Source organism: Mya arenaria, chromosome 13 (genome assembly GCF_026914265.1).
Source record: "Mya arenaria isolate MELC-2E11 chromosome 13, ASM2691426v1".
Lineage (NCBI taxonomy): Eukaryota > Metazoa > Mollusca > Bivalvia > Myida > Myidae > Mya > Mya arenaria.
In genome coordinates this window covers 20,305,798-20,318,936 of record NC_069134.1, presented here as the reverse complement: position 1 = coordinate 20,318,936, position 13,139 = coordinate 20,305,798, and the positions used below count along the sequence as shown (strand labels likewise).

Sequence of the window (13,139 nt, the reverse complement as noted above, 5' to 3'; positions counted from 1 at the left end):
AAAGTGACAAATTGCACGCCGTCTTGTGAACTTCTTAACCAAGAGAAGCCGGGTCCAAACCGTATAGACGGGTTACATTTTATTCAACTGCGTTCGACATTATATTGTTAAATATTTTAAACCAGCCTATATCTCCGTAGAAATTTGCGTAAACAACATGGCGGACAAAACGTAAATTTCGCAGGTAAGTTTCTATGAATCCTTTTGATTGCATGATACACTGTTTTCATTACCTTAAACTATTAAGGGGAGTCATTTCCTATCTTTACAATGAAGTTGTTGTTCTTTCTTTGGGCAAAATTTGATATTATTTGATATTATTTTTTTATACCGTTTTCGGGTAAAAAATAGATTAAAAAGCCGTGGTTATTCTTGTTTTATCACAATTTGGCACTAAAGCAATAATTCATGAATTTGCAGAAAAATTGTACAATTGACATGTTCAAACTGATGTCCCTTCTTTTTCTGTTGCTTTAAAATCAGAAACACTCGGAAGATGTTATTCAGAGATAGAAATCAAATGGTTGAATGATTCTTTTACATATGCATGAACTGGTTACAAGCTTCTTCATATTCCCTTGATCCGGTCCACAGGAAAAAATTGCATAATAAATTTACCAATTGGGAAAGAAATGTTATTGCTTTTTGTGAGGTTTTGGGAATTTTCACTGTTGAAAAATTAAGTGTTTATATAACTGAAAATATGAATGTTATCTAATTTCTGTGCTTAAATATATTTTTACTACTAATGACAGAGGGTTAATTAAAGAAGTTGTTACCGCAGCAGTTGAGGTTTGAGCATCCCCATCCATATCGTCAACATTTATCTGAGACTGAGTTGCACTACTTGAAGTTCATGTTGTGAATCAATTATTTTTGATCACTCAGAAAAATAAAATTCTGATTTTTCCACAATAATACTTGCTATTGTGCAACATTTGTCCTAGTGGAGTTCCTGTTCATAATCAATATTACACTACTTATTTGGTTTGAATAATCAAAGAAATCAGAGGACATTCAATTGCAGTATTTTGGTATGTTTATTTTTGTATCCCCGGTACCGGTAGCCAATTTAACATCTACAGGTGGTTCAGCCTTGGATTTTACTTGTCCAATTGGGGAAAATATTTAATATTTGGCTTTGGGAATTGGTCCTATAGTCTAGACCAGTGGGAGCTTGTTGTAGTAAAAGCCCTGGATTCATCTATACTTTAAGTCACAACACATGCATGTATACATGTACATTGTACATTAAAACAAATATTTATAACAAAATGATGTACATATTGTGATAACTGTACTATATTTATTTTCAGGTTGTTTGCCATTTATCTTACAAGAATAATAAATACTGTTGACCCAACCTCTGCAGAAAGAATGGTGAAGGTAGAGGGAGAGGTGTACCCACTTCTCACGACTGACTGGCTTGGTACACCCACATACAGGCAGAAACCTGTAGCCAGGTAATTCAGAAGGACTTAGCCTTTGTACCAGCTGTTCTTGTACCAATTCTTTGGCTACATTTTATTCCCAACGCCATAAGTATTTTTCCTATAAATTTAAATGGCAATGATCCTAGTAAATCATTGACACATTGGTCCAATTTGGATAAAGTATTTTTAACGAGACTTTTTAGTTCTGTCTTTTCTTAAGAAAAAAATCATGTTTATATTGACATGACCTTCTAGGGTCATTATCAGTGTATAGTCATTAACATGAAAAAAAGTTTTACCTTTGTCATAATTAAAAAACGTTTTAGACATTCACATGAACCTCTATACACATATAACTATGGCCAATACCCGCATGTATCTCTGGCTTTATTAATTCTTTAGCTCTTTCCCTTGATATGCAAAAACTTCAAGGTTACAAGTGCTTAATATAACCAGTCAAGATATTCACATGCTACCAGTGACATATGCACAAGTGTTTTACGGCCCATAATTCTTGATTTTATAATTGCCTAGTTATGCCCCTTGTTTGTCTGGAAAAAAAGTTTATTCCTCATATTTCTACTTTCATGGTAATTGAATATAATATTATGGAAGTAGGGTTTGCAATCAATTTTTACTATTGATTATTGAAGACGGAAAAATGAGCATGATCGATTAATTATAAACCATTTTTATGCTTGTACAAATCCTTGAATCTACATTTTGGCTTCATTTTTCACACTTGTATGTTTTGTTATTTTCATTTATCTATCTTTGATTATTTAAATTAATGACAAATTGATGAACTTATTAGGAAAAAAATATTTTGGTCAAAAGTTTTAGGGAAATGAAGAGAAAGTCATACACTTCATTAATCAGTTATAACAAAATCACTTTGGATAGGTGCAGATGTTGACCTTTTCGATATATTTTTATTATAATGAATCATCAGAACAATACTATATGGATTTCAATTTCTTATTTCATTTTATATAATAAAGATAGAACTAATTCAAGGTGAGAAATTCTTACCGGAATAAATAAAATAACAAACAGTCTGATTTAGATTTGTGGACTTAAAAAATAAATAATAAAAAAATAGTTGGAAGTCAATTATAATTAAGTAATAATTTTGGAAACAAGAGTTTACTCCTGCAAGATAATTACATTTCTTTGGTACTGTTTTTACAAAATAATGAACATTAATGTTGCTTATCTTCAGGTATGTTCGCCAGGATGATGATGATGAGGAGATCCAGGTGTACGAAGATGATGAAGAAGTTTTTGATATCATAGATCAGAAGAAGAAGAGGAGTGTCAACCTGGTGTGGATGGATGTAGCTCTTCTTGTTCTGGATTTTCTGCAGATCTTTGCCCTCATACAGTCAATGGCAACACGATGGGTGTACCCAGAGACATGGCTACGCAAGATGTACTGGGTGTTTGGCTTGAATTTGGATGTCTGGGAGATTTACAAGTTCCAGAATGAATCTACCTATGCAAGTGTTCAAGGAGCATATCTGGCAAGCACTAATGTACCAGTATCTTATGAAAACATTATGCTTGCCTGGTTTGGAGTGTTTGGGGGAATTGCTATCTTTTATGCAGCTCTCCACTTCAGCTTTCGGTACTTCTGGTATCCCCAGTCCTGGGCGAGAAGAGTGATGTCATGGATACAGTTTGTCTTTATGATCATCATCCATGTCCTTAGCTTGCCTATTGGTACGGTAATGTTCAGAATTTTCCAGTGTGAGGCTGACTACAGTAAGGTCTACACGATAAACGACTACACTTGTTTTAGTGTTGATCACTGGAAGCTTGCAGCTCCAGCAGTCATCATTTTGACCTTGGTTTTTATCATCTATCCAGCATTCCTGGTCTGGAAGATAAGGCAAGAAGGTATGACAGGAACATCACATGGATATCTGGCATTTATACTGATGAAGGAGACTGAATACAAAATCCACCTAAACCGCTCTTGGCTCAACGATGCCATGTGGATCTTCTCCTCTTACAAACACCGAGGACGATATTACAGAACAACGCTACAGATTGTGAAGCTTATTCTCCTGATAATATTTGCTTCTGCATTTCAACATATTAATATCCAAGCCATGGTCACAACAATCTGGCTTCTTCTTGTATTTATCATTGCGATTCTGATCAGACCATTTCGCCTTACAAGCTGTAATGCATTCCTTGCATTCAGTATCCTATGCAATATGGGAAACTCTTTTATCGGCTCACTGATTTCGGCCTACACCTCTTACACAATACCTTCAGCCTGGCTCACAGCAGAGTATTTAGTCTGGTTTATCGCCTTCATCCAGGCGAGTTGGACAGTCTCCTTGGTCGCTCTCCTCGTGTACCTTGTGTCGCGTACGTGCTGCCATTCCACTAAGTCCTGCTACAAGAGACCTGTGTGGCCCAACATTGCCACTTCTGGGTCTGGTAACCTTACATCAGAGACCAAGAAGTTCATGACGGCCATCATCAAGGCCAAGATTGCTCATGGTAATTATTTCATAGACTATTTTATGTTTACAATGCAGATTGCTTTCAATACGGTAATAGTTTTTCATGATTAAAATTTTATTCAAAAATCTTCTAAAACATTGATAATTGATTATCAAAAAGCGTCCAAGATCATATTGAAATCATTTCATTTTATGTCAGATTCCACTGAGTTTCATTAACCTTTATGAATCCATTGTTTTTTTCTGAACCTACAGAGAAGATCCAGCGTGTGTCTGCAGTTTTTGCTCCAGTGCATGTGCTAGCCCGCCACATCCACGTGATCAACACATACTGTCGGGAGGCTGAGTACACGCATGATGCTCTTCACATGGTCCTCTGGGAGGTGCTGGATGACCTGGTCGAGTCTCATGCTAACATTGCACCAAGGTCGCTGTTTGCTGGTAAGTCCACTGATGTCTCTCTATGATTTAATGGATAGTCATGCAAATTATTCAAGCTGTGTTATTTCAAGCTAGTATGTTTCTAAAGCATAAAGTCAGGAATTGATTTAGTCTGTTTACATTGACAAAATGCAGATATTTTATTATTTAGCATACATGTTCGCTCATTTTGTCTGAATGTTTATGGAGTAATGCCCCTCGATCATCTGAAAAAGGCATTGAGTGCTTGCATTGTTTGTGTTATCATCAACTCGAACTTTTCTCAGTTGATCAATTTGTAATATATAATCTGTTTAAGCAGTTCTAAGTCATTCTGTATTTAAGTTATTTAGTTAACCTTTTGATATATGTAAGACCCTGGTGTAGTTTGAATTCTATAATGATTGGTAAGTTAATCATGTCCTCTAAATATTTTATGATTATCACAGAAAGTGTGAAGAAATCAATTCGACGCACGGCTGCCGAGTTTATGAAGTTGGTGCCGATGTTCAGTCAGCGACTTGCCCAGCGCGACTACGACATGATCCTCGTACCTCCACACAAGAAACGCATGCTCCTCAAGATGTACATAATGGGTATGATAATAGGAGATTATTATCTCCAAGATTGATTAAGCAGCTCTTTAAGTTCCAAAAGTGGGAACTAAGTAAAATGTGTATGATCATTTTGTTGCACCAATAGATACTCTTGCGAAGTTTGGAACATTGAATGTAAGCTTGTCAGTCTTTAAAAATATATTTTATTAGAAAAACATAAATTTAAAGCTGTTTGAAGGTATTCTTGGATATCATTGGCATGGTCAAGGTTTATTGAAAATGTGCCTGTAACGTCATTTTGAAATATACAGCATTAAAACTATAACTATAGATTTATAGTTCTTCTAAACATTACAAGATGAACACATGTATGTTATATGATGTTTATGTCCATGTGCAGGCCTGTTCTTGAATGGTCGGTCAGAGAAGTTGGCCAAGAGGAATCTACTGCAGCCGGCCTTGGAGAAAGTCTGGCCCACACTTCCCTCAGACAGGCAGTTTGAAGGTGGGTAGAATAATCAATTTTAAGTAGTCTCTTTTGGATATATATTGTTGATATTTAACAAACTGCATTATAGTTATCATTGTTTGCAATTCAGTTTTGGCTTCAGTAAATTTAAGAGAAAGGGGGCCAAAGTACATCACTTACAAATTCAAGAATAATGTGATCCCCCCACCCCCACAATAAAAAAAACACAAAAAAAACGAAATTTGGTCTCTACACAATGTTATTGGATTCAACTCTTCACACTGTGCATAAATGAAAACAGTTACTGATTTCACTTCAATTAATTTGTAGAAGAGGATGGTTACTATGAGGACCTGTACCCGGAGCCAATTGGAGGCAATTACTCGGACGACCTTCTCAATGTCATAGTGGACCGGTCCACAGATGAGGAATCCACTGAGGTATAAAAATGCTCTTCGCCCTTTCTAATAAAGCACTTAGAGTTATCTTAATATACGGATAAAAATGTGAGTATTTTGATTGGACCATCCTTTCATCAATACACTGAATAGAATCACTGAGGCCTGTCTCAGGATGAGGATAAAAAGTTCCTTAATCATGGCACCTGATGATATTTTAGACTAAAAATAATGCCTGAAAAACAGAGAAAATAATATCTAAGATGAACTGTATCTTAACCAAAGGTGGGCATATCAAAATCACACCAACTGTCCGTTTGTTCGTGCGTCCAGCTCAATTTCTTGTGTCCGGACTGTAGCATTTTCTTGTATGGACAAACTTTAAAATAACTTGCCATATTTGTTTGACATACCAAGAGACATGTTGTATGCATGACCCTTGTTCCTACCTCTAAGGTCAAGGTCACAGTAGTGTTGGTTTACTGTTGAATGCTGCATATAAGGACATCGCTAACAGATTGTCGTGTCCGGGCTGTTTTTTTCTCATGTACAGGCAGATATTTAAATTACTTGCCACATGTGTTTGACCTATCAAGACGACATGTCTCGTGCAAGGCATGTGTCCCTACCTCTAAGGCTTAGGTCACACTAAGTGTTTGTTTACTATTAAAAGCTGCATATAATGACAAAGAGTTAAGGTGATAGTGTCCAGCTCCAACTTTCTGTTGTATGAATGGATTTTAAATATAAGGACATAAGAGTATAGGTGGTTGTTTCTGGGCTGTATGACATAAGACCATCAACAACACTGACATATTACAGTGACCATGCTTGGGTCTCATGTGTTGTTGCAAAACATCAATGAGAGGCTATAATTAGTGTTTTTATTAATAAAACAATATTACACTTGTTCATAAACCTTCCATTCTCCCTTTCTAAATGACCTTTTAATCACACTTGAGTACCGCTTTCACACATTCTTCCATTTCAGTGACAGCCCTTGTTATAATTAATAAAATACCTTTAAACATCTTGGTGGAAATTAAAAAATGATTCAGCTGTCATAGAGAAAAGTAAAAATTTGAATTTGGTATGAACTTGAGTGTTCCAGGTTATCACTGTAACAAACTTTTGTACTTCAGGAGGAGGACAATGTACAGGGGATGTTGAGGCGACTTCCTGACGTGGGACTCATTGACCTGGAAACGTAAGCTTGTTCTTACTGTCGATTGATAAGTTCACGAGAAATAAGGTGTTTTTACATTTAAACATGGACATCAAGTTAACGTTATTCAGGCTTAATATGAAAATGTTAATATTCATACAAATTAAACCGAGATTAGTAGAATATAAGTTCATCAAAAATTCAACAACAGTAGTATCAGGTAGTGTGTGCTCTGTGCTGTAACATATAAAAATTGCTGGTTTTGTGAAAACACTGGCCCTTTCATGTTATGAAAGATGAACTTTATTCAATATTTCTGAATTAAATGCCAACATTTAATTGGCATGTCCAGTTGTGTTTTCTTTCTATTTTGTTTGTTTTCCTCTCAAAGTGTTACTCCAAGGATAGAAGACATGTTGAGTGGTTTGGACACAGATTTACCAACAGTAATGATATCCATTTGAGACCATTAAAATCTTATTAACCAAACCAATTCAATTGGAATCTGTTTACTAAAAAATTTCACAATATAGCCCAATGATAGAAGACCCGATGGGTGGTTTGGACTCAGATGAAGATAACATGGTGAAGGTGCCTGCGGGAAAACATGGTGTGCCGTTTAACCGTCCCATGTCTGGACACCGACCGCCAGCAAGGCCAAGGTCTCGGTCATCATCTTCCTCATCATCGGTCAGTGAAATATTTGGTAATCAAAGTATGATGCAGCTTAGTGACAGTGTTTATGGACATTATGTCTCAGTTTATATTGATCATGAATTATTGTGGTAAATCCTATCAGTTACTCCAAAGTTATGCCTCTTTTACATAAATTAATGGTTGTTTTATGTCTTGTGCAGGCAATAACATTACTACTTATTACCAAATCATGATGAATCTTGGTGACTTTGTTTGTAGACATACTGGCTCATTTAAGTTTGACCATAGGGTAAATTGCATCACCTACTCGAGAGTTATGATTTTTGACATTAAAAAAATGGTAGATTTATGTCTTGTGCATTAATTTATTGTATTTCTTTTCCAATCAAGATGAAACTTGACGACAGTGTTTGTGTGCATAATACTTATCTTGGTCATATTTGTGATAAATGTGATAAATTGCAGTAACTCATTTTACTACAAAGTTTTCCTGATTTAAAATTAAAATTTGTATTTTAATCAGTTCGCTTATGGTGTGCACTCCAAACAGGTGACACATCCATTTTCACAGAATTCTAGATTAATTGAATAATTATGATATTTAAAGAAATAGACTAATAAGATTTCATTAACTTCTCAATTTCATTCCCTTTATTTTTGCAAAATTCAAAACAAGGCATGAATATGATATGTTTTTTAAGAAACTATTTTCCTTATAAGGGTGTTATATTGTAACCTTGACCTGTTTACAAACACACATGTTATCACATTATCCTCTGATTTTCTTCTTTCTGAATCCACAGAGCAGTTCATCAGACTCTGATGCCGGCCCTGCCTATCCCCGCTCTACCTCCCCTAGCTTGTTTGGCTCAAAGGCCTCCCTGCGCCGCGATGTTGGGTCCCCAGGAGGTAGCAGCCACCATCTGTCTCCAAGACCTCCATCGGCTGGGTCAGCACACAGTAGCAGGGCTATGTCTCCTGGTATGTATATTTTAAATACAAACACACACATCTTCAAGGATTCACATTATCTGTGTTCAAGTTTTATGGTGTGAATATATAAATTATTATTATTATTATTATTATTATTATTATTATTTACCAAACTTATATAGCGCCCTTTTCATATACACGTTCAAAGGCGCTTTACAACGATATAATCTGATAGCTAACTACAAGCAATATCATTAAAATACTAGACAGCTTTTGAACAATAAATGTACAACATACTAAAAAATATGAAACACAATAAAATGAAATGTGGTATTTAACTGGATTAAAAACAATAAATATCAATATCATACGATAAAAAAATAGTCTAGCGAAACTTTGAAAAAATTTAATAATGATATTAATATAATTTACGCCCGACATCTAAATTGCATTTATATATTGTATCTATAGTCTAAAACAGTTTACATAGGATATGTAACTGTACTAAAAGATCATGGTAGAATTAAAACAGGTTGTAAAATTATGTTTAAATAAACTTCATTAATTCCAGGAGTAGGATTGGTTATTGATCCCAGATCAATTTAATTAATATCAATGTCATTTTGAGGCAGCTATTGCAAATATTACTACTTTTGAAAGTTTTTTTTATCAGACATTACATGAATTTTTACAGTTTTAAGGGGTTCCAAAGGGTGGTTCTAAAATCATTTTAAACACAAAAAAGTATATTAAGCATGTTTGATTAAATAAATATTGTTTGGTAATCACGTAGTAAAACATTTCATCAGGCATTTGCTGATGATGTTTAGGATGGTGTGAAACTAATCCTCGCCTGCCATCAGAAACTGCTTGGTGTCCCTGTACATATCTAAAGCAATGTGAACGTGATTAGTTCTTGTAAAACCACATCTTTGTCATGCTTAATACTCTCAAATCATTGTACAGCAATTATTAGCAAATCAATATTGGAAACACCCTAAAATCCACATGGAACAAGAGGGAATTAACTTGTTTCCATAGAAAGGACAATTGTTCATGATGGAATAAATGTACAAAAAATCCTTTCCTACATTTTACATGTTGTGTTATTTTTGCATTTTTTTCCCAGGAAGTAAAATTCTTAATTCTGGCTGACACAGGTTGATGGATATTTTGCTAGACCAAATAGTAACAGGAATTGACTGTGTTATATATAGGCAACTGTAATTTAGTTCACATTTATCAAAGATAGTTGTAATATGATTTGCAAAGGGCAATTCCAGTAGACTGATTTAGATTGCATTCATTTTTTTATATAATATAGTATATAATTGTCTTCTGTGTAAAATTATGGAAACACAAAATGTGCAATGAATATTATGAAAAGATTAAATTAGGAGAAGTAAAAATTTTGTGAACATTTATAAGAAGCAATAAAATTGAATTTATCTTGTCTTTTACGTTGAAGAGAGATGTTTGCAATGTATTGCAAAAGCCTTAGTGTTGTCATAATGTGTGTGTCTGCATTATCTTCATTTATAATAATGGTAATTTTAGCATTTAATCATCAGTCTAGGAGCTATAATTGTCATTCTTATTGCATCTTCCAGCTGGCCAGAAGTCTGGTAGCTCTGTAGTGAGCAGCCAGCCAAGCCTGCAGGGGTCAGCAGTGAGCCTGAGCGAGCGTGAGATGGCCGAGATAAATCCAGGGTACGTCCCTGACCCTGAGGAGGAGGGGGAACAACCACTACCTCCAGCAGGAAGAAATCCAGGGGAAGATAATCCAGCATTTGAGGGCGAAGGGCAGGAGAGTGATGATGGTAGGTCATGTTAAATGTACAGTAAGCTCTAAATATTTTTCTATTTTGTTAAGATATATTATTCCTGTAATACATGCAATTAAAGCATCATACATCTTCCATAGTGAATGTTTTTTTTTGTTGTTTTTTGTACTCAGATGTGATTATGGAATGTATCATAGTGATTCTTGTGATTCTTAAAAATAAAAGACTGCTGAAGCGGGGGGGGGGGGGGGGGGGGGGGGGGCGTTGACAGTGTGACATTAGCATGAAGAATCAAATGGGGACTGCTATTTAAAAAAAATATAGTTTTAATTTCTATTGTGTTTTCCCTACCTTGTACATGTATTGCACCAAACTTATATCTTTCCACACTGTCAGAGTAAAAGTAAATGATTTTATTGAACATTTCAGATGAGCCTATCGAGATAACTACAGCAACTGAAGATGACTCAAAGGAGAAGAAGAAGAAAAAGAGGAAAACCAAGAAGGCGAAGAAGGAGTAAATTCTGTTTCAAATCTCAAATAGAAGCATTGATATTTTATATCTAGCTGGCAGCAAGATGATAATAAATGGAGAACTTGGTAGTTGACATTGAAAAAAAACTTTGAAAGACATTGTCAGACATTTTTTTAAAAAGGGGTTCTTATTACCAATATCAGATTGATGAAAATAAAACAGAATCAAAATTTATTATATTATTTCAGTATTCTTATTTGTTCTCTACTCACTTAGAATCATCTTAATAAAATAGAATAATAATACGCACCACTAGAAATAGTTATTATGATATTTTCCTACAACATTTTAGGGTTATTATAGTTTTTGTTTTATATGAGTGTTTAAATGCTTTGAAATGATTCTTCAAAAATGATCATAACATAATTAAAAGATTTTAATTGAAAAACAATGCACCCTGAATGGTTTGCAGTTAATTATTTGTTAAATATCATTAAATCAAAGTGATTGTTGTGTGAAGTTGATTTTTTATACAATTACTAATATTATTTTATGATACGTTTTTTTGTATTAATTGACTAAAATTTAAATCATTGAACAAGAGCATAAATAAGAATTTAAATGTTCATGTCATGCGGCACAGTTTAATGATTATCAGAACTGAGGTTATCAAATGGGACAATTTTATTTATTAATTAAGCAAATTCTGTCAAAATCTGTGTCTGTCATGTCATAGAGATATCTCAGATAGCCAGCAACACAGTAAAAGTCAAGTCTCTGAATTCAAATAAAAAACAAATAAGTTAAATATAAGGTCTTAAGTTGTCTGTGACAAATCACATGAGATTATGATTACAGTGAGCATTTTTTTAATATTACCAGATGTAGATGTCTTTATATTTCATGTTTTGCAATGTTTCATAACAACATATCGGTATATGTTTAGATAGTTTTATGCCTTCCAACTGTGATATGCATTTTTTTCTTGCATTTATGCGCATGCATTTATTGTATTTTACATTTTAAGTGTTTAAGTAACATTCTGTCAGGTTGTTAAATGGTGAATTAAAACTAAATTTCTTCTTTTATTTTCGAAAACATATTTTTTTACAGTTACTCCATTGAATAACTTTTAATAATCATGTCATTGAATAACTTTTAATAATCATGTCAATGCTAAAAACAATCCAATGAAAGAGAATTTTTAACAAATTAATATGTTTGTTTTTTTAATGGCTTACGATAGTTTTATCATACTGTACGTAAAATACAAATCACCTATTATGAGGAAATATCAGTGGTAAAAATAAATGTGATATAATGGACCATTAATAGTATGTGAAGATGTTTCCATGTGTCTTTTGAAAGTAAAATGTTTGTTTTGGTTTTTATTTTATGTTTTTTCCCATAATTTGGTATAAAATTAGTAAGATATTTGAAACCAATGCAACTCTCTATATATATATATATATATATATATATATAAGATTATGCATTTATTTAAACTTAATCAAATATTATCCAGAATTTACATATGTAATTTAATGGTCACTTTGTTTATTATCTTACAGTAATTTCATTGTTAAAAGTACATTTAATTTACATTGTTTAACCCGGAGTTGACATTTAGAAAATTTGAATATTTGTTCATATACATGTTTTAGCTTTATATTAACCTTGCCATTTTTATAACAATATATATTGTTCTCGACAGTCATGGCAGGACCATGCAGGAAAGCGTTGCTGTGAAGTATTTATTCTAACATTTTCTTTCTTTGTAGTAATAAAAGTCTTAAAAGCTTTGTGTAGTGTTTTTCTCTGTCTGCAAATTAAACTTAGAAAAAAGCCTTTATTAATAATAAGCTGCATTAAGAAGGTCTTTCGAAATTGGACAAATTGGAAGTTTCTGGTGAAATGTCAGGGGTATTATACTTTTTATGTCTGCAAATTGAACTTAGAAAAAAGCCTTTATTAATAATAAGCCGCATTAAGAAGGTCTTTCGAAATTGGACAAATTGGAAGTTTCTGGTGAAATGTCAGGGGTATTATACTTTTTAGCTTGACTATTCGAAGAATAAGGAGAGCTATCCTAGTCACCCGAGCGTCGGCGTAACCACTTATGTTTAAGTTTTTTAAGAGTTTGTGTACCACCTCAAATATTTTCAAAGTCCATTGACATCTGGCTTTGTAACTTTGCACACTTGTTCACCATCATGCCCCTAACCTGTACACAAGAGGAGGTAACTCTATCAAGCATTTTGACAAAATTATGCCCCTGTTTCGACTTAGAATTAACGTTAAAGTTTGCGTACAACCTCAAATATTTTCCATTCAATTTATGTAAATATCTCAGCACATCATGTATTGCATT

At 33.8% G+C, this 13,139-nt stretch overlaps 1 protein-coding gene across 1 annotated transcript; it reads left to right on the top strand.

Moving 5' to 3' along the window:
* The first annotated feature begins 138 nt into the window (after positions 1-138).
* Positions 139-12,570, top strand: LOC128212941 (uncharacterized). The gene is made up of 12 exons (XM_052918345.1): positions 139-184; positions 1,317-1,463; positions 2,656-3,947; positions 4,166-4,351; positions 4,780-4,926; positions 5,288-5,392; positions 5,687-5,796; positions 6,897-6,961; positions 7,453-7,609; positions 8,380-8,557; positions 10,120-10,329; positions 10,723-12,570. Exons 2-12 carry the CDS (start codon positions 1,378-1,380, stop codon positions 10,812-10,814), a joined length of 2,628 nt encoding a protein of 875 aa, XP_052774305.1. The 5' UTR covers positions 139-184; positions 1,317-1,377; the 3' UTR covers positions 10,815-12,570.
* Positions 12,571-13,139: the final 569 nt, after the last annotated feature.